The sequence below is a fragment of the Geotrypetes seraphini genome, chromosome 9 (assembly GCF_902459505.1).
Source record: "Geotrypetes seraphini chromosome 9, aGeoSer1.1, whole genome shotgun sequence".
Taxonomy (NCBI): Eukaryota; Metazoa; Chordata; class Amphibia; order Gymnophiona; family Dermophiidae; genus Geotrypetes; species Geotrypetes seraphini.
The window spans coordinates 26,446,309-26,469,393 of NC_047092.1; the positions used below are offsets into that span (position 1 = coordinate 26,446,309).

The following is a 23,085-nucleotide window of genomic DNA, read 5'->3' on the forward strand; positions in this document are numbered from 1 at the left end:
GCTGCGCTAAAAACTGCTATTGTGGTTTAGTAAAAGGGGGCCATAGTGCAAAATATAGACAGCAGATATAAATTCTCAAAGTGGACACATTTTGATCACTAAATTGAAAATAAAATCATTTTTCCTATCTTTGTTGTCTGGTGATTTCATGAGTCACTGGTTGCACTTTCTTCTGACTGTGCATCCAATATTTCTTCCCTTCTTTCAGCCTCCTATATGCTTCCTCTCCTCCAGACCTCAATCCCTCCCCCAACTTTTTCTTCCTCTCTCCCTGCCCCCTCCCCTTTCTTTCTTTCTTTCTCTCTGCCCCCCCCCTTTCTTTCTGCCTATCTCTCTCTCCATACCCCCTTTCTTTCTGTCCCCCCCTTTCTTTCTGTCTCCCTGCCCTCCCCCAAGCCACCACCTCTCCCTGCTTACCGATACCATAAAGAGGACGCAGGAGGGCCGAGCAGTCTTCCCCACCCAACGTGAATTCTAACGTCAGAGAGAAAGTTCTGAACCAGCCAGACAGCGATTGGTGGAAATGGTTTGGAGTGGGTGGGGGAAAGAGTGAAGGGAGTAGATTTTATATAGAAGTAGGAAGATAGATTCTAGATAGAACAGGGGAAAGAGCAGATATTGGGGGGTGGGGTTACAGAGAGGAGGGAGATGATGGAACGGGAAGTGAAAGGGGAGATACTGGATGGAAAGTGAGGGGCGGATGTATGGAAGGGGAACAATACAAAGAGGATGTAAATATTGATAGAAGGGGAGATGCTGGATGGAAAGGGGGGTAATAAACTATATAGAAGGAAGGAGACTGAAGCCTGGATGGATGATGGGGGCAGACAGATGGAAGGGAGGAGAGATAGAAGGGGAGAGAAAGCATGTAGATGCTTTCATGGAAAGGAGAGGAGGCAGACACTGAAGAGAAGAGGGGAGAGCAATGAGCAGATATTGGGGGGGGGGAGGGAGACAGAAAAGAGGGAGATAATGATGGTAGGGGAAAGGGCAGCTATAAGGGACAAACATTAGAGATGGGGCAAGTCAGTGAAAGACAGAATAAGGGGAAGTAAAATAGGAGAGCCAGGGTAAGGGAAAGAGACAGAAAGTTGCCGGTAGACTAAAAAAAGAGGGCCTGAAGACTAGATATAAGAATGAGTTAAATCTGGACACAGAGGTTGAAAAATTAAATTTAAAAAAGGGAGAAGAGAAAAATCCTGGAAAGAGACCTAAGACAGGGGAAAACAGAAACCAGAGAAGTGAATAGCCAGAACATAAAGGTAAAAATGTTTTTTAAATTTTTAATTCAAGATAAAGTAGTGTACCCGTGTTTATAAAGGTTAATAAATATAAATAGAATTAAGATGATATCTTTTCATTGAACTAATTTTTTTTTTTTAATCTTTATTCTTTTTTATTACTTACATCAAGTGAAATATATGTAATACATCCAGTTTTAACAAACACTTGAAATTACAATCAAATATACTTATATTGTATGTTAAAGAAAACCCTTTTATCAGAATTTTATATCAGAATATTCTTACAAAAGTTTACCCTCCCTAGCCCCCCTATATGCTCTATCCATGTGTTATGATATCTGATCAGTGGAGAAATTAGTCAATGGTCCCCAAATTTTATTGAACTTATGGATATATCCCTGTTGTAATGCCATCACTTTTTCCATTTTATAAATATGACAAATTGAGTTCCACCAAAAAGTGTAATTTAACTTAGTGTAATCCTTCCAGTTTTGAGTAATTTGCTGAATGGCGACCCCTGTCAATATTAACAAAAGTTTATTGTTGTTTGCAGATATCGGACTTTGAGTTCTCATTGCTGTTCCAAATAATATTGTATCATATGATAGTCCAACATGATTTTCTAATAAATTATTAATTTGGGGCCAAATTATTTTCCAAAAAGCATTAATACAGGGACAAAAGAAAATTAAATGATCTAATGTCCCCACTTCTATCTTACAATGCCAGCATCTATTGGATCTATTACTATCTACTTTTTGTAATCGCATAGGGGTCCATAAAACTCTGTGTAACAAAAACATCCATGTTTGACTCATAGATGCTGACCTTGTAGTATGTATCCTCCAGGTCCAAAATTTTTGCCATTGAGATGCAGAAATTGTCTGTCCTATCTCAATACTCCAAATGTCCCTAAGCCCTGTTCTTTTTTTTTTGTTTAAAAATCCATATAAAATCTTATACCATTTAGCGGCTTGGTGTCCTAAAAAATCCGCCTGAAAGCAAAGGATCTGCAAACTATACTGAGTGTTAAGATTCTTCCATTCAGGGAACCCTTCCTGAATAGCCTGCTTCAATTGCATCCATTTAAAATATTGTGTCTTGTTCAATCCAAATTTTTGTTGCAATTGTGAAAAACTAAGCATTGATCCATTTACTATAATATCATTTAAAGATCGTATACCTGCAATTATCCATTGCTTCCATACTATTTTGAATCCACCAATTTTGATCCTGGAATTTACCCAAATGGATTGATTTAATGATTTAGCCAATGGATCTGGTGATATATTGCTAATATATCTTAGTGTTTTCCATGTATCTAGTAGAATTCTGTTATCTTTATATCTCCTAGGCATTGTTATACTAATTAAATGTTCTAAATGCAAAGGGAACATGAGTCGCCATTCTAAATATAACCAGTCAGGTACATTTTCCATGAGATCTGGGAGGATCCAATACATACCCTGTCTTAAAATATAGGATTGATGGTACCTATAAAAATTTGGAAAATTGACCCCTCCCTCCTTGATTGTTTTTTGTAGTGATGCTAAAGCAATTCTGGGTCTTTTCCCAAACCAAACAAATTTTGTAAGAACGCTATTTAACTTTTTATAAAATGACCCCTGAAAAAAAATTGGGATCATACTCATTTGATAACAAACCACAGGCAAAATCATCATTTTAATTGTTTGGACTCTTCCCCACCAAGAAAGATGTAAAGGATTCCATTGCTCGCACATTTCTGTTATTTTCTTTAATAAAAGTTTTTCATTCTCTTTTACTGTGTCATCAATTGTATTTTTTATAAGAATACCTAAATATTTTAATCCTTCCTCCTTCCATTTAAATGAATATGAGTCAAATAATCCTTTGGTACAATGGACATTAATTGGAAGAACTTCAGATTTTTCCCAATTGATTTTATATCCAGAAAATTTTCCAAACTTTTCTATTAAATTAAGTAAACATGGAATGGTGTCCCCTGGTTCTCTTAAATATAGTAAAATATCATCTGCATATGCAGATAGTTTAAATTCCCAATTAGAAAATGTGATTCCCTTTATTTCCTTAGTTTGATTGATTGCAATTAATAAGGGTTCAAGAACGATATCAAAAAGTAAGGGAGATAAAGGACATCCTTGTCTAACTCCCCTTAGCAAGTTAAATCTATCTGATAAGTTATTATTTATATTCAATCTTCCTCCAGGGGAGCTATACAATGTTTGAATCATTTTAATAAAACCAGGTCCTATACCAAACCATTCTAGAGCTTGATACATAAAATTCCATTCCACTCTATCAAATGCTTTTTCTGCATCTAACGATATTAGAAAAGCTGGATCATTCATATTTTTTGCTAAATTTAAAGAATGAAATGCCAGTCTAGTTATGTGAAGAGTGTCTTTTAGCAACAAATCCTGTTTGGTGTACATCAATAATAAAAGGAAGAGCTTTTGCTAATCTTAATGCTAGCACTTTAGCAATCAATTTAGCATCTACGTTCAACAAAGATATAGGCCTGTAATTTGATACCATTGTCAGATCCCTGTTTGGTTTGGCAAGACAATAATGACAATCAGCCATAGTACCTGATATATTTCCATTATTTATCTGATACTGATATAAATTTAATAGATATGGTAATAAAATATTTTGAAATGTTTTATAAATTTCAAAATATAGCCATCTCCACCTGGAGCGGATCCAACTCTAAGAGCTTTCAATGCTGATTCTACTTCTTTTAAAGATATATGTTCTTCTAAACTTCTTTTTATATGATCCGGTATATTTGGTCCAACAAATGATTTTAAAAACTCTAATCTATCCTATTCTTTATTTTCATAAGTATCAGAAGAATATAAATCCTTATAAAAAATCAAGAAATTGTTTTATAATATCCTTAATGTTAGTGTGTGTATTGCCCCGTTTATCTTTAATTGCAATAATCTTGGATTTTCTTTTTTTTGCTTTAAGAAAATTTGCTAATAATCTTCCAGCCTTATTTGAATTTCCATAATACTGCACCTGCCGACAGAACATATCTTTCCTTACAAATTGAGAAGAAATCTCATTATATTTAACTTTTGTTTTTAATAATTTCTGCAATGTATCAAGTTCCCATTTAACAATTAATTTTTGTTCTAATAGTTTAATTTCTTGTTCCAATTCTATATATTGTTTTTTAAGTTGTTTTTTCATATATGCAGAGTATGATATAATATTTCCTCTCATTGTTGCTTTATAAGCATCCCATAAAATTTCAATATTTATATTATCTGTATTATTAATTTGAAAAAATTCATTCATTTTTACTTTAAAATCTTCTATAAAGTTCATATCTGCAAGCAAAGTATTATCAAATCTCCAAATTGGTTTAGAGTATATTGGTATATCATTCTGTAGGTCAATCCACACACCAGCATGATCTGAAATAATAATAGGATCAATAATTGCTTTCAACACTCTTTGTGCTATATTATTAGAAACAAATATATAGTCAATTCTTGAAAAGGATTTATGGTCCTGAGAACAAAAAGAATATTCCTGATCATTAAAATGAAGAATACGCCATATATCAACTAAATCACAAGATTGTATCAAATTGTCTAAGCCTAACGATTTCATAATTTTACTTGTTTTTTTATCCAAAATAGGATCCATTACAGCATTGAAATCTCCAGCTACTACTAAATTAGAAGCAGCCAGTGCTAGTAATATCTGTTGGATTTGTTTGAAAAACTCCATTTGATTTGAGTTAGGAGCATATAAATTAAATAAATCCAGGGTTGTATTTCTCAAAACCATTTTAATATGTACCCATCTTCCTAAAGAATCAAATTTTATTAACTTGAAATCCGCAGTACACTTCTTATTTATAAGAATAGCTACTCCCGCTTTTTTACCAATAGCAGGTGCAAAAAAACATTTGGATACCCAACCCCCTATTAGCTTATTAGATTCAATTCCTGACAGATGTGTCTCTTGCATGAAATAAATGTCAGCGTTCTGCTTATGAAGAAAATCCAATATTTTCTTTCTTTTGATTGGGTGTTTTAGACCATTGACATTAAGAGAATAAATTTTAAGCGCCATCTAAATTAACAATTAATATTTGACATGAATCTCTATAATAATAATTTTGATCAGATACCCACACATGTTTAATACTTATTCCTTCTCCTATTATTAAACCCTTACTTATAGAATTTTCGTTACCCATTTCCCTCCCCCTTCTCCCTTCCCCCACCCCACCCTCCCCATTAAGCAAAAGTTGTGTAAACTTGGCCTCACGCATATCAAGATCGGCAATAGCACACTCCAAGAAGACCTTTTCACATTCAAAATTCAAATTAAGTCACTTAATATTTAAAATGATATTCAGGTATAAATAATATACTATATTTTTGATGAATTAAATCAACCTCTTATACATTCCTAAAGATATCTTGAAATTCTGTATCCAGTATCGTTAATTCATTAATATATCTTCATTCCACCTGTATACCAATTTAAATCCTGGAATAAATATAAAATATAGAAAAGAATACTATTCATTTTTTTTTCTCCTTCCTCCTCTCCTTTCTGTTATATGTTTATTTATATTTAAAAAAAAATATATTTAATATAAGTATTCATCTTTAATAGCACCTTAAATCATTAAAGCGCTCTCTTATTTTATTTTTTTTCCTCCTCTCTATATATTATTAATAATATTAGTATGGGAACATAATGATATATAAACAATGAATCCACGAGCAAAGATTCCCTCCCTACAGAAGAGATCACCACCAAACTACACACCAGCCATACTTATCATTTTTTTCCTTGTTTGCATTTCCTTTCTCCTTCTTCCCTTTTTACCTTTTCTCTCTTTTTCCTTCATCTTTTCTTTTCTTCTCTCTTCTTCTTCCTTTCAAAGAGAGAACGGATTATAGAATTCATTACGATGTTCCAATGTTCTTGTAAACCATTTCTGGTTTCCATTTCCTCTTCTTTCTTCTTGTATTCTCTGTAGTACGTTCACCTTATGTTTCCGGTAGATGTAAAAAAAAAAAAATCCATTCTCGTATATCCTTCCGCACAGGCTTTCGGGAATGTAAGTCTCCTGAGTTTAGAAAGATTTTTGAACCATTTCCGTTCTCTCTTTTAGACTTTTGGGAGAGGAAAAAAAAAAATTCCAACAATCTTACAAACATGGCTAGTATATAATTCCGCAGCAATCCCCCCACAGGAAAAGAAAACCTCTACCCGAAAAAACATCGTTCCAATCATTAAATTAAATTAATATTTCTTATATACCCATTATAACTATACTGCCAATTTTCAAAATTTTAGAGCAGGTTGTGGAATATAATTGACGGTCCAACAAAAACATACATCCAAATAGCTATCATCTTCCTTTTTTCCCCGTTTATATATTATATTCCATTTTCTATTAAAGTCTTCAATATATAAATTGTATTAAACCATTTAACACTTTACATTTGCATTTTAGAACGCCTATTCCATTCTAATTCTAATGTAAGAAGATCGTTGAATTAGAATATATTTGAAGATAAGTCAAAAACATTCTAAATTGTTGCCTTTTGAAATACAGTAACTTCCCCACATTAAAACAAAATAAAACCACATTTTCTTTTCTATATGAATAATATATGAATAGTATAATATAATATAATATTCCAACATTTCTAAGTAAGAAATTTGAAGATACATCAAATAAATATTAGGAGGACATAGGCATTTCTTGATTTTGAATAAATCTCTCCAGTTTCTCTGCATCATCAAAGGTTAAAGTTTTATTTCCGATAGTAACCTTCATATTTGCGGGGTACACTAAGCCAAACTTTGCACCCAGCTCTCTCAGTTTTGGCCTTAGTTCCAGTAACTTTTTCCTTTTTATCGCTGTGCTTTTTGCAAAATCTGGAACAAAGTGAATATAAGCATCCTGATACTTCAGCCCTTTATTTTACTTTGCTAATTGAAATACTTCTATGACCTGCTGGTGGCGCAATAGTTTGAATATGAATGGTCTTGGTCCATGCTGATTTTCTCCTCTTTTTATCGGCACTCTATGTGCTCTTTCTTCCTCTATGGGATATTTTGTTTTTATCGGAAGCAGTTTGGGTAGTAAATTTTCAATAAAGACAACCGGATTTCCCTTTTCTGCTCCTTCCGGTAATCCAATCAAACGGACATTACTTCTTCTTTCACGATTAGAGTAATCTTCCAGCTCCTTAGTAAGTAGTTCTATTTTTTTCCTATCCGTTTGACTATAACATACTTCCTCTTCTACAATCATCATTCTTTCTTCTAAATTATTTGATTTTAATTCCAATAGGTCCATTTTTTTGTTTAACGTTGAAACTTCCTCCGATATATCCGTAACTTTTTTAGTTAAAACTGATAGCATTTCTTTAATTTCCTTCAATTCTTTTATAACTTCTATATCTGCCATCTTTAATCCTGTCTCCTGTTCCGGTTTCGCTCTCTTACTGCTGCCAGACATCGCAAAGTCATTTTTATTTTGTTTTCCTGATGCCATCCTCTTTTCTTATCTTCTTTATTTACCATAAAACTTTTTTCCTTATTATTAAGACTTTTTTTTTAAAGCTTTCAAGGTCTTTTCTCCGGAGCTCTCTTAGCCGACCTTCCTCATGCGTGTCCAAGTCACGCCCCCTCATTGAACTAATTTTAATACATTTTTTTTATCAACTGTCTGAGACCGATCCACCTTTCTCAGGTCAGGACAGCCTGGGGATGGAGGTGTTGGCTTCTGAGAACTAACTAAAAAATATTTTAAGTTGTTAAAAAAAATAAATCATATTTTCAATTTTAAAAAAATCCACCCCCACCCCCTTTTATTAAGCTGTGGTAGAGGGTTCTACAATGGCTTAGTAAAAGATGGCCTTATATTTACAATTCTTAATTTGTAGTGTACAGTGTGTATAATAGGATAATTAAATAGAAAATTTTGCTCAAATCAGTCCTTTTCTTGTGAAAAAATTTTTGGCCTCACGTGAAATTGGTCCTTAAAGGGAACATTGGTTCTGAGATCACAATCTTTGCCCATACAACATTCATTCTTCAAGTATCTTTTTTTTAGTTCAGGGATTTATGCTGTCTACAAACAGCAAATACATTCAGCATGGGAAAGAAGTCTTCAAACCCCAATTTGGTCATTCTTAAGCAGAGAATGGCAGAAGACCAGGTGTACTAGATCAATGGTCCCCAACCCTGTCCTGGAGGACCACTAACCAGGTGGATTTTCGGGACAGCCCTAATGAATATGCATGGGGCAGATTTGCATTCCTATCATCTTCATTACATGCAAATCTCTTTCATGCATATTCATTAGGGCTATCCTCAAAAACCTGACTGGTTGGTGGTCCTCCAGGACAGGGTTGGGGACCACTGTACTAGATTTTAATGGCCCTGGTAAGAATGAAGAGAGTTTATAAGCTTAATCTCTGTAAACCTATTTCAATGCTGTAAATTGTACCCATGCAAGTAAAGTGCTACAGTTGACAGATTATTTGTAGGCCAGGTTTCTCTTCCTAAAAATATTTCAGAACCTTGCTGCAGATTTATGATATTCCAGAAATTGTTCTCAGAATGTCAGTTTTTGTCCTTTTGCAGTTGTGTGTAATTAAGCCTGAAGGATTATCGAACAGGCTTGTCCAAATTAATTCCCCAAGGTTTGCAGACCTTAATGTATATGCATGATAAAAATTTACATGATCTCTCGCATGCACATTCATTAGGGATTGCCTGCTCTGCTTGCATGCCTAGAGGACTGAACTCTGATAGACCTGTTCTAGAACCATCCTGACACTTTCGCCTCCCTCTCCTTGCTGCCATTACCATTGCGCTCTGCAGAATGCCACCTTAGAGGGCACTAATCCTTAATGTCACATTGCACGGGAACCACCCCTAAAAGATCATTTTCATTTGCTGTTCTTGGGTTGACAGAACTATTAAGCTACTGAATGAACTAACTGCATAAGTTTTAACAGGCTATTTTCAAGAAACGCTAAAACATCTTTCTTAAAACTTAAGTTATTAAAAATATGTTTTAATATGAAAATTAGGGAATGAAATATTGCACTGAATTCAAACAAAAATGACCTATAAACCAAGAGTAAATTTAATATACTCTCCCACCATCAGCCTGATCTGACATTCTTACCCCCCTCCTCATCAGTGATTTGCACCTATCCATCTTTCTCCCAAGCACCCATTTCTCCCCCTCAATTTCCATAATATACATCTAGGATAGGGAGAGGAAGAGTTCCAAATAAATAATACTTTTCACATTTTTGAAATTGATGAATTAAAACTTAGGCCTTCCTCTCCTCCTTTCCAATAAAAATAAGGAGAGTTTGTGACATGCAATGACCACTAGCCTACCTTCATCTTTCTAGAGTTCACTGTTTTGTCAATGAGTTAAATATCTGAATTAGAGAATGACACGGGGACAAATTTTTCCCTATCCCCTTGAAACCTCATTTTCCTGTCCCTGCCCCATTCCTGCAAGCTCCATCCTCATCTGCACAAGCCTCAAACACTTTAAAATCATAAGTGTTTGAGGCTTGTGCGGTAAAGACAGAGCTTACAGAAATGGGACAGGGAAATTGAGTTCCTGCAGGGATAGGGACAAATTTGTCCCTGTGTCATTCTCTAATCTGAATGAAAGACAGCTATTTAGTTTTGTATGCTAAACCCTCAAAATCCTCGTCTGCCAGACCTTAAAAAGAATCCTGTAAAAAGAAGTTTCCAGATACTTTCAATTATCTTGCCTTGAGTAGTAAATCAAGAAGTCAAAGAATTGCAGTGGAACTGCTTATATGTCTATCTGTCTTCCCAAAACTAGAAATACTCAGTGCTAAACCTATCACACAGTGCAGCAGCACCTACTGTTTGACATATGCAGACATAGGCCTCTGCCTGAATGAACAGACACAAACCACAGGGATGAGGCATTATGGTTTGTCCTTTCTTTCACCTAATTCTCCAGCAGTCACTTATTCCATCCCTACTGTGCTCAGACTGCTTTCCTAAGGCGAATCTCTAACGAGAAAGGTTTATAGCTGTTCAATGTGCTCAGACTTGGCTTTCTTGGCCTGCCTCAACAAGCTCCTGATCTGCTGCATGCTGCCGGGCAGTAACTAAGGCTTTGAATTGGCAGCTGAGAACAGCATCGTGAAGGCTTTGGAAGATCAAATCTCTCTTGCTGACTTTTTCAAAAAAGTTGAGTCTGTTTAGGTCTTCCATAACTGGTCCTAGGATTAAAACCAAATGAAAGGGTAAAGAGTCACGGATTTGAACCATCTTGGGTTTACATCTATGCAGGGCTCACAATCTAAGGCCCTGATGCTCAAAGCTCCAACACTAAAGCAAACAGTGTCCACTCCATACTGCAGGAACAGTGCAGAAACATTCCTCCAATGCTCAGAGATAATAGCATTCAAATTATATGCATACTATGAGATGGAAAGTAAGGGGAAAGAACATGTCTGGCACATGTGCACAAGAGCTTATGGGAAGCACAGTGATAGAATTCATCACCGTTCCCATCCCAAGTCATTCTTTAATGTCTATCTCAACTTCAGTCCTTCTATACCAGCATTCTTCAGTGCAAGGCTTGAGGGTCAGTGGCTGTGCCCATTCATACTCTGATTCTTCCCTCTCTCCTTAAAGAATGACATGGGGATGGTTTCACGCAGCTTTCCGCAGAGACTGGAACGATGATGAATTCTTTCATTGTGTCATTCTCTAGACTGACTTTGCCTTGCTCCTTTCTCTTTTAAGAAACCTCACATTTCCTAGGGTCTGTGTACTGACTTCTATTTCTTGTAGGAGGCCCATTTGTGGATATCATTGAAGGGCGATCAGAGTTAAACAAGTCCTGGTGTGCACAATGCGGGTGTACTGTACATGGCACCAGGCCTGCTCTGCTAGGTGTTGATTCTCAGTTAGGAGGTCACAATGACAAGACAGAAAAACTTCCTGCTGGGTGTGTTTGTTAGGTTAGCAGCACAGCATTCTTGCCGGCTGTTAGGTCAGTGGCCCAGTACAATGAATGCGGTCTACTACGAGTGAAAAGGGAAAGAAGATTCAGTATCCTCCAGATTTGTCGGCAAGGCATAGGTGCTGGGAAATGTGGACTCTCTCCTTGTTCTCCCTGCTGTCCAGCTCCCGTGACTCAAGCACGCCTATTCTCCGCCCCTAACCATGCCTACTTTTCAGGTAAGCGTTGTTGGGCTCCAAGGGTGCCTGATTTAGGCTATCCATGCGCAACTTAAATTAGGAATTAAAAATTGTTTAATGGGTTTTTAATGGCATGGACAATTACCACACCATTTAACCCATTAAAATTCAATTAAGTTGCACGCAAATTTTAGTTAGACATCGTTAGGTGTCTGTGATCAGGGCACCTAGCCTAGAAACCTTAGAGGGAAGTTCTGGTAAGGGACGCTTAAAGTTAGGCACCAGCGGCGCCTGCCGGCACCAAGCTTGTTTCAACTGGCTTTAAGTGGCATGATCATTGATCGTGTCATTAAAAGCTGATTAAAAAACAATTTAAAAAACCCCAGGTGCTGCTAGGTGCCTCCAGGGATTGGCGGCTTACACCTGGGTAATGATGCCGCACGCCTACGTAGGCGTGTTTACCCATCTAAGTTCATCGTTAGGCATGATTCTATGATGAACCTAGGTGCTGGAAATGCAGGCCTTGAAAATCCTGGCTTATATTACTAGCGCCTAAGTTTGTCGTTAAGCGTAGACAGCCACAATTCTCTAAGTGGCGTCTAACATGACTGACATGCGGCAGATGCCATTTTTCTAGGCGCCTGCCATTTCAGGTGCCCCTTACTGTCTACAAAATAGGTGCTGGTAAGGGCTAACATGGTAATTTGATTCAATGGATGAATGCTAAGGATGACATCAGCACATGGCCACTAATACAAAAAAGGGAAAATCAGCTATTTTACCGCTGCAGCATAAATGGCCTTAGTATGCCAAAAAACCCCACATAAAGGCCCACTAAGGCTACTTTATACCAGAGCTATATCTGCAGGAACAATATCTGTGAGTCTCCAAAGCTGTATGCCGTATTCAGCCGGCTGCTGCTAGCATTCAACCTGGATATTCAATGCTAGGCTGTTTCCAGCGACCAGAGCTATTCAGGCTTAGCTAGCCATGGCTTAGCAGGCAAAGATAGGGCTGCCTTTTATGCGGCCTTATTTTCCCACTAAGCCAGGCTGCCTCAGCACCTTGAGGTTGTGAGTTTGATTCCCAATGCAGCTCCTTATGACTTTGGGCAAGTCACTTATCACATCATTGTCCCAGGTATAAAATAAGTACCTGTCTAAAATATGTAAACCACACAGAAAAAGCGGTATATCAAGTCCCATCCCCTTACCCCCCTTAAGTTTCAAATATCGGAATTTAAGCATTCCCGACACTGCCAGCGTTGGTTTTTTTTTTTTGTTTTGTTGCTGCTAACCAGGCATTTCTAGCAGCAATTAACCAGTTAAATGGCATTGAAAGTGATCGGGTAGCTGCCTAGACATACTGTAAGTTAACTGGTCAGGGGCCGTTCAATTCACACTGAATACTGGCCAGATAAATTGAGATTTGAAAACAATCACAACACAAATACATTGAACAGCAAGTATACATTTGCAGTTAAGTAAGTATGTTATACAAAGACAAGTGACAGCCATAATCCCAGCCTTAAACAAGTCCTCCAGCACTACTGTGAAACTCTTAAACAGGGTGTTACAAGGGCAGTAGAATTAGGATACAAATCATTGTACCCTTCAAGCACAGGAAGCAAAGCAAAACACTTACCACTGCAGCCAGCTATATATATGCTGACATCGACTTCCTTATATTCTTTAATAATCTGTAACAGTATAAAATAAGACATGTAAACACCAGTGTCTTGGTGCCATTATGCAATATTTTCCTATGAAAAGGGGAAACGTTACTTAGCATCAAAGAAAAAAAAATATCTATGGATTACTTCAACCCCAAGCATACACAGATTTTCACATTCCACAAAGATAACAAGAATTTTTTGTTATCGTCATCTTATGCTAATCTAATCTCGTACATGCTAATCTGTGTTTATATCTACAGCAAACAGATGACACCATTCAAACATGTTAATACCTCGAGGGATTCCTTTGTTTGTAAGAGAAAAAGAAGAACTGTGCCATCAGGTAGAAACAGGCAAATTTTAGAAGAGGTACATACCATTTGTGTGTTTAAATCAGCATGCATGTATTTAGAAATGTATGCTATATATATTTAAAACAGTTTTATTAGGTTTTACATTTACATAGAGACAAGATCAGCCAGATCATCAAGCAGTTTACCTAAACATCACAACTGTACCCAATAGGTCCCCCCACCAACCCCCAACCCCCGCCAACCCCCTTCAAACTCCCCCCCCCCCACCTTCCCACCCCCCGTGGGAACAGCCTCTAACAGTTAGGTCAATTCAACAATCTACTGCGTACAACCGGTGCTAGTGTAGAACAGAATGGTATCCAACAGCGTAGGTACAAAACTCCAGCCTTAGAGTTCATGTCTGCAATGGATAATCGCTCATAACCTGCCAACTGGATCATTTGCGTGCGCCAGTGGGAAACTGTTGGTGTATGTGGTGACAACCAGCATTGAAGTATAGTTTTAAGTCCCACGAAGATGGCCTTTCTGGCAAACGCCGCTGCACCTGGACGGATGGGCTTCATGGTAAGTTTTAACGTGAATAAGTACGTATTAGTAGGTATCCAAGTGCATTTCCAGATAGATTGTACATGTAGGCAGATACGTTTCCAGTAGGCCTGTATGCCCGGACAGTGCCAAAACATATGACCCAAAGAGGCTCTCGGGACCATACACTTCAAACAACAATCAGTAGGACTGATACGTGCCCGAAACGCCCGAACAGGAGCAAAATATGCCCGGACTAGGAACTTGTAGTATCGTTCCTTTTCTGCTACTGACTGCTGAAGTTTCATGCCCATGGAAAAGCTCCGTTTCAGTATGTCCACCGAAATAGTAATCTGCAAATCTTGTGTCCATCTCGAGGCCAATAAAGCATAGTCCAATTCTCCAGCCAATTCTTGTAAAAATCTGTGGTGGAAACGTAGTGGTACAGGTTCTTGTGCCGTTAGGCAGATGGCTTCTGATAGTTGTTCTCGAACAGTGTCAGATAAGGCCGCTACTGACAAAGTATTGACATAATGATGGAGCTGCCTGTATTGGAACCAGTCCGCCGGTGTTAGTACCGATGAATCACATAACATTTGAAAAGATTGTAATTGTCCGTTAGATTGCAGTACATGAAATAAATAAAACAGACCCCTCCCGCTCCACCAGGCCTGGGCGCCCATATCCATACCTGGGAGAAAATCTCCATTACCAGCCACCGGTAGATATGGAGTCACATTAGGTCGAACGGCTAATCGCCGGCAGAGATTCCTCCAAAGTCTACGCAGGGGGAGGAGAAACACATCCCCATAATCGGTGTCCCGTTTAGGAAGGCATTTAACATGTAACATATAACTAAAATGATAGGGGGCATGTGCCAAACACTCCACCCTCGTGGCTGAGAAGTGAGATGTCCCACAGAACCAGTCATTCAAGTGCCGCAATAAACAAGCCTCATTAAACCTCCCCAAGTGCAAGAGACCCAGACCCCCTTGAGAGATAGGTAAAGTTAAATTGCATAGGGGGATTCGGGATCTCCTGCCTCTCCATAAAAATTGAGACAATGCACGATGATGAAGCCGGATATGTTTGTGCAGTAAATAAATGGGTAAAGTTTGTAGAACATACAGCCACTGTGGAATCATCATCATGTTGTATAATGCAATCCTGCCCATTAGTGTCAGTGGATAGGATCTCCATGCCTGCAACCGTTGTGTAGTTTGGGTAAGCAGTGGTTGAACATTAAGTGAATAGAGTGTTGCCAAATCCCTCGGTATGTGGATACCCAAGTATCGAATAGATGTTGGGGCCCAAACTAGAGGAAAAGGGCCGGGCCACGAGTCATACAGCGAGGGTTGTAAGGGGAGCACTAGAGATTTCTGTTTGTTTAACGTCAGGCCTGAATATATGTGGAATTCATCCAATATCTCCAAGGCACGCTGCAAGGAACTATGTGGCTGAGCTAGTGTAAGTAAGATGTCATCGGCAAATGCCAGCACTCGTATCTGAGAGGAGCCCTCCCTCAGCCCAACCAGAATATCATCCTTTAATAAAGTTCGTAGGAGAGGGTCTAGATAAAGAAGGAATAGCAGCGGGGATAATGGACATCCCTGACGAGTGCCCCTACCAATATTGAATGGTTGTGTCAAGAAACCATTTACCAAGAGGGAGGCTGTTGGAGACGAATATAACACCCGCAAGGAAGACCCAAACCAACCCCCCACTCCCATGTATTCCAGTACCTTAAATAAGTATGTCCAATCAACCTGGTCAAAGGCCTTTGCAGCGTCTAGACTGACCAATATGCCCGGGTTTGACGCTTGTTGGGCTCTGAACATTGCCAGCAACACCCTTCTAACATTCACTACCGAGTGGCGGCCTCGGACGAACCCTGCCTGAGCCTGGGATATCACTAGTGGCAGGAGTGGAGACAATCGATTTGCCAATAGGCGGGCCAATATTTTTATATCGACATTCAGGAGGGATATCGGACGATAGGAGTCTACTTCGTCTTTAGGTCTGCCTGGTTTCGGTATTAAGGTTATGGTGGCCGCATTGGCATGCAAAGGAAAGCGGCCCTTCTCCAGCGCCACCACATAATAGCCCAGGAGAGGTTCACACACCTGCAGAGACATCGTTTTGTAAAATTCTGTGGAAAACCCATCTGGTCCCGGAAATGTATGCTATATATACATACATTCAGTGGCATGCAGGAATCTGAAGGAGGCACACCTGTATTCCTCATCCTGGGATAGCAATGCACATATCTAGGAAAATTTCCCTGTGGGCTTGTTTTTTCTTTTATGAAGTAGCTTCTTCTATGTGCACCCTGCCAAAAATACATGTGCTTCTCCAGCAGTGTTACATATATTTCAGAAAAGGTGCTGTTGAACCTCTTCTAAAATACTATCCGGTCAATATTCAAAGCAATCAAAGCAGGCAGGAGAGGCTTCTGTCTGTTTAAATCACATTCTGTAGGCCAGCCATCAATATTCAGCACAGTGGGCCGGAGAGGGAGGAGCTATCGCAGCTATGTGGGTGCCAGAAATATTCAGTGCCAGTGCTTGCATAGTTAAGCAACCAACTAAGACTGCATAAAAAGTTGTCCAAACTTTGGTTGTTTCGCTATGTGAATGCTGGCACCCACATCGTTTCCAAGGTAGCGTCTGATGTTCTTTGACATTCCCCTCCTCCACCATCAATTTTGACACTCCCCTTCTAAACACTCATCCCGATTTGGCTCCCGCAAAGGTACTCCCCTCCGAGATCAATCCCCTTCCTCCTAGGGGCCTACCAACATGGGTAAACCCCTAGGGGGTGATTCAGTTGAGGTCTTTTGGGTAAGAACAATCCCCGTTGAGTCAGGAAACTTTTACTTGTTGTATGTGGCTCGGGAATCAAGTAACAGCAAGCAAACTTTCCCTTATGCAGTAGGGATTGCTCCTATGGATCCAAGAAACACTAGCCATGTTGGAGCTGTTTGGCTGTAAAGAGGTGAGTAGCCCGTAGCTGTTTGGCTGTAAGGAGGTGATGATATTTATCGGAACTGCTACTGGAACCAATATTTGGCTTTTCTCTGCAGAGATCAAAGATAAGCGATACTTTTGAAAGACTTTGTAATGATGTTTGGGATTCTTCAGTACATTTTTAAATAACTTGCATCATAAATGATGTCTCATTGGATAAATTAAAAAAAGCAGGGGAGGTTTTTCCGTCAATGACTGAGAAAAGGAGAGTTTTGAAGTGGTCCATTTTCTGAGGCTTTTCCTATCCTGAAAAAATTGATAGAAGTGATATGAATTGAGTGTGTAGGATATGAAGATAATCTGATAGGTTGAGGAACACTTGAGGAAAATTGATTTTATACTGGGGGTTAATTATTCTATGAGCAAAGTGTATACAAAACATCCTCCGTACAAGAAGTCTACCAAAAAATAAATGGGTTTTGTTTTTAGTTCCCAAGTCTCTTTGAGTGAAGTACTTGTGCAAGACACCTTATTCCAGAAATAAAAGGGTCTTCATATGTAAGAAAAGTGGCTGTATCTGATTCATAAGGTCTTTTGTAAACCCCAAGAATACCTTGAAATGTTGCCTTAATCCCAGACTGTCATCAAGATAGGCCTTGACTATTCCCTTCACATGGAGATTTAAAATTTGGCTTGGGGCTGTGGAGGAACTGCAATGTTATGATAGGAAAGAAAGCAAGGGGAAATGACATGAGGAAAGAGGGCAGGGGGCTATCATAGGTAATTCGATGTCACAGGCTGTAAAATAACCTGGTGGTTATAGCAGCTGGCTGAGAACCCGGGACGCCAAGTTCACCCTCCATTGCCTTAGGTACAGTTTAGATCAGGGATGTCAAAGTCCTTCCTCGAGGGCCGCAATCCAGTCGAGTTTTCAGGATTTCCCCAATGAATATGCAATGAAAGCAGTGCATGCAAATAGATCTCATGCATATTCATTGGGGAAATTCTGAAAACCCGACTGGATTGCAGCCCTCGAGGAGGGACTTTGACATCCCTGGTTTAGATTGTAATCTCTCTTTGGCAGAGGCATGTTTACTGCACTGGAATCAGTAGCTTGTCTTGAGCTCAGATTTGGAAAGGTGAACAATTAAATCCAAAATCCAAATCAAACACTCCATATTGAGCCACAGAGCTTTAAATCAATCATATAAACAAAGTCCCAAAGACTGGTAGTTAAAAAAACCCAAAAAAACCCCAGTGCTTCGATTTTATATTTTCAGTGGGCTTCTGACTTCTGCAAGAAATTCTTGCAGTAGCCGTATTCCTGCAGTGATCTCCAAAGTACAACGGAAAAATTGCAAGTATGAGATGTCAATAATTCAGCCCCGGGTGTAAAGTTCAAAGTTCACTTTATTAGTGGTAGCGCTGCGAAGACTCCTTCTTCCTCGTGACCATTATCTTTGCTTTGGACACCAGTTTTTCCCCTGCTCGCTCTAAAATTGACCTGTGCTTAATGCTCTATTCGTGTGATAGAGAAATCAGCCTTTGAGACTCTTAACTGTCAGTGTTGAGTCTTTGCAGTGAACTTTACACCTGGGGCTGAATTACTGACATCTCATCCTCAGGACTTCTCTGTTGTGCTGTGCGTCCCTCATCGTCGAGGCCTTTTTGAACTCTCTCTTCAGTGATACCCAAAGTCCCAGTTCCACAATTGGAATCTACCAGAAGTAACAAATGGAAAATATTTTAAAAAGAAGAAGTAATTGTAAAAAGTGGGCACAGTCATAGCCTCATTGGTAAGTGACCACAATATTCATTTACAGTACCACACAACTCACCCAAAGCTCACTCTGACAGAAAAGGTTAAATATGGATTGGATTTGTATAAATGCATAGCAGAGGTGCTTACAGAGATCAGCATTTTCGCACCAACAGAATCGATAAAGTTGACTGGTGTCAAATCTAGAATTATAGAATGAACGTCAAGCGATGGCTGCATGAAAAGCTCCAATTCTTTGGAAGATGGCTCCAGGAACTTGGAGTCTCCAGGAACTGTTGAGGCATTCTTCCCATTAGAAGCAAACTCCAATGATATCTCGTTATTCATCAGCTCATGCTGTACACCCGTCTGCACGTCATTACTCTGAAACACAAACAACCATTCTACATGATGTGACACGTACTGTCATTTTTCTCTGTGTCCATCCTTCTCTTCCATTTGCCATTTTTACTGCTCACCAACCGATTCCCTCTCTCCCCCTCTATCTCGGCTCATCTCCTCCTTCACGATCGCTTCTTTCTCCCCGCTCTTCTCCCCTCTTCCTTCTTCATCTGCCAAGTTCGGCTAAATTTGTTGTAAATCTGATAAATTATTGTAAATCCGCATGTCAATGAGGATCCTAACCTAATTGATGTGAACCGCCTAGAACTCGTTGGGTATGGCGGTATATAAGAATAAAATTATTATTATTATATCTTCCCTCCATCACCCTCCTCTGTTATCTTTCTGCATCTCTAGTTTTTTTCATGTATTTTTGGTAGTGTGATAGTGCCCATGCACACGCCACTAGTGGAAAATATTGTAAACTGGTGTGTGGTGCAGTGGTTAAAGCTACAGCCTCAGCACCCTGGGGCTGTGGGTGACTCTGGGCAAGTCATTTAATCCCCCTGTTGCCTTGGGGGGGGGCTTTGAGGGGTTTCTGGCAAAAGGGACTGGGCATCCTTCCTGCCGCGAGATGTCTTGTGGGAAGAGGGGTTCCAGCAGGAGAGACTTGGCATCCCTCCTGCCGAGTATTGTCTTGGTGTGGTGGCGGCAGGAGGAATTGGGCACTCCTCCTACCATGGACATTCGGAGGTGAGGGAAACAGCTTTGGGGGTTCCGGCAGGAGGGACTGGGCATCTCTCCTGCTGCGAGATGTCTTATGGGAAGAGGGGTTCCAGCAGGAGAGACTTGGCATCCCTCCTGCTGAGTATTGTCTTGGTGTTGTGGCGGCAGGAGGAATTGGGCACTCCTCCTACCATGGACATTCGGAGGTGAGGGAAACAGCTTTGGGGGTTCCGGCAGGAGGGACTGGGCATCTCTCCTGCCGTAAGATGTCTTATGGGAAGAGGGGATCCAGCAGGAGAGACTTGGCATCCCTCCTGCCGAGTATTGTCTTGGTGTTGTGGCGGCAGGAGGAATTGGGCACTCCTACTACCATGGACATTCGGAGGTGAGGGAAACAGCTTTGGGGGTTCCGGCAGGAGGGACTGGGCATCTCTCCTGCCGTGAGATGTCTTATGGGAAGAGGGGATCCAGCAGGAGAGACTTGGCATCCCTCCTGCCGAGTATTGTCTTGGTGTTGTGGCGGCAGGAGGAATTGGGCACTCCTCCTACCATGGACATTCGGAGGTGAGGGAAACAGCTTTGGGGGTTCCGGCAGGAGGGACTGGGCATCTCTCCTGCCGTGAGATGTCTTATGGGAAGAGGGGATCCAGCAGGAGAGACTTGGCATCCCTCCTGCCGAGTATTGTCTTGGTGTTGTGGCGGCAGGAGGAATTGGGCACTCCTCCTACCATGGACATTCGGAGGTGAGGGAAACAGCTTTGGGGGTTCCGGCAGGAGGGACTGGGCATCTCTCCTGCCGTGAGATGTCTTATGGGAAGAGGGGATCCAGCAGGAGAGACTTGGCATCCCTCCTGCCGAGTATTGTCTTGGTGTTGTGGCGGCAGGAGGAATTGGGCACTCCTCCTACCATGGACATTCGGAGGTGAGGGAAACAGCTTTGGGGGTTCCGGCAGGAGGGACTGGGCATCTCTCCTGCCGTGAGATGTCTTATGGGAAGAGGGGATCCAGCAGGAGAGACTTGACATCCCTCCTGCTGAGTATTGTCTTGGTGTTGTGGCGGCAGGAGGAATTGGGCACTCTTCCTACCATGGACATTCGGAGGTGAGGGAAACAGCTTTGGGGGTTCCGGCAGGAGGGACTGGGCATCTCTCCTGCCGGTAGTCTTCACGGGGGTGGGTGGGAAAGAACGGGTCCCTGCCACTAAACTGATCACTCCAGGGAGATTCCATTGTTGCGATCAGCTCAGCAGCAATCCAATTTTCTAACCTGCGTCTGTGATATGGATGCCAGTTAGAGAATCGTATTTATTTCTACCGTGAGCTGGCGAGGTAAATACTCCAAATACTCTAATTATGTACTCCACTCCAAGGTAATGGCAGAATAAAAATCACTAATGTAATGTAATGTATTCAAGTAATGTAAACAAAATAAATTACAAAAGTAAAGTGAATTCAGGAAAAGAAAGCATACATTCTTCGGAGCAAAAACAATCCCGATGTTCAGATTTTGACAAAGACGGGTCTTTTTAAGGGAACTTCACAGCTTATGATTCGCTTTATAAATATCTAGGAAACAAAAGCTAAAGGAAGAATTAATCAACGGGCATTACTGCATTAGCACGCGCTAAATGCTAAAGATGCCCATAGGAATATAATAAATCCCCAATCTTTATAGGTGGTCTGGATGTTATATAAATGATGTTATCAAATATAGTATTCGAAAGGACGCCTCAGCCCCACCACTCCACCGCAAAAAATACTTTTAGATCGCGGGAAGCATAGTGTGGTGCTTCATCATTGGCTATCTTTTCCAATTATATACGAATACGTTAGTTTTATAGTTTTTGTAAACATTTAACGAATTATATTATAATACTTTATCATTCAGTTGTGTGTATAGATACTAATCCAAAGTTTTGGATGATACTTATCTCAGCCAAACCAGGGGAGCCAGACCCGACATGTTTCGCACATAAATAGTGCTTTCTCAAGGGTCTCCCGAGGTCGCCGCCGTCATCCGACTCCAAAAGTCTTTTGCTCATTAAACTTTTGGAGTCGGATGATGGCGGCGACCTCGGGAGACCCTTGAGAAAGCACTGTTCTTTGTGTGGTGTGTGTATTTATGGGCGTGTTTTCGCCCCTGTGTGTGATTGGTCCGTATGTTGTTGTATGATTGGTTGGTTTGTGCATGACGTCGCCTAGGGATCCGTTTTAGGCGTGTGTGCTCTTCCACCCGGGCACCCCGCCCTCCAGCCGACCTCTCCGTTCATTTGTTTGTGTTCCGTCGGGGGTCAGGTTCCTGAAGAAGGGCTCCTCCCGAAACCAGCGTGGTCGAACCTTTTCTCCTGGCGCGGTTTTGCGTTTAATAGTTTCAGATAAGTGTTGTATTTATTTGGCATTTTTTGTATGGTGACGTGTGATTTTGTTGTGTGGTCCGGGGGGTCTGGCTGGCAGGGTTTGTTTGGGGGTCGCTCAGGCTTTCTGTGTTGAGTTTGATTTACTCACTTTAACTAATTGATTTGTTTGATTTAGTGGACTCTGGTCCCTTTAATTTGCAGCACACTTAGGGTGCTCGATGATGGTGTGAGGGTGGAGGCTTACCGACTTGACCGAGAAGTGAAGTGTCGGAGCTGTGCTCCTATCACTGATGGTTCACACTGAGAGCACCCTTCACTCTTTATCTACAACATATTTATTTAATTTTGGGTTGTAAGTTGTGAGCCATTTTCTGGTGCCCTGAGCGTCCCCCTCACAAACCTTGATGTGACTAGGTTGCCTTTTTGTGTTATTTCTATTGTAGGACTTTTTGGCAAAATTTGGAGTGTATTGTTGTGGTTTCCCTTGAAAAAGGCATTTCCTTGCCGAAACGCAAGTCAGGATTGTTTGATGAGCTCAGATAAATGCACACATTTCCTTTTTTGAATTCACTTGATTAAATACAGGTAGAGATTCAACCTACAACTGCCCTTCTCCGTCCTCACTGCATCACTCACAAGTTTTAAGACTGTTGTTTTCTTTTGTTCCTCCAAACCTTTCATTTTCTTAACATTCCTCTTCAAAGCCTTTTTCCTAGCGTTGAGGATGGCGCATGGATCAATTCCAGTCTGCAGAAATATAATACTCAAAGGTGATTAATCCTGATAACACTTCTTAAGATGTTTATTAAGAATGTAAATCCATCATCACATAAAGACAAGCAATACTATCCTTGTAAAAACAACAACAAAAAACCCAAACATACCCCCTCCTTTTCTAACGCATAGCACGGGTTTTAGCATTGGCGCTCATAGAATTCCTATGAGCGTCAGAGCTGTTACCATCGC

The 23,085-nt window shown here is 40.2% G+C and overlaps 1 protein-coding gene across 3 annotated transcripts in view; it reads right to left on the reverse strand.

Moving 5' to 3' along the window:
• Window positions 1–9,839: 9,839 nt before the first annotated feature.
• SLC26A5 (solute carrier family 26 member 5) overlaps window positions 9,840–23,085 on the reverse strand; it is a 79,247-nt gene continuing 66,001 nt past the window's right edge. For all 3 annotated transcript variants that reach the window (XM_033958531.1, XM_033958529.1, XM_033958530.1), the window contains 4 exons: window positions 22,756–22,866; window positions 18,846–19,079; window positions 13,101–13,155; window positions 9,840–10,528 (listed from right to left, as the gene is read on the reverse strand). In XM_033958531.1, the coding sequence (XP_033814422.1) occupies window positions 10,350–10,528; window positions 13,101–13,155; window positions 18,846–19,079; window positions 22,756–22,866 (579 nt within the window). In that variant the 3' untranslated portion in view covers window positions 9,840–10,349. The remainder of the gene's footprint in view (window positions 10,529–13,100; window positions 13,156–18,845; window positions 19,080–22,755; window positions 22,867–23,085) is intronic.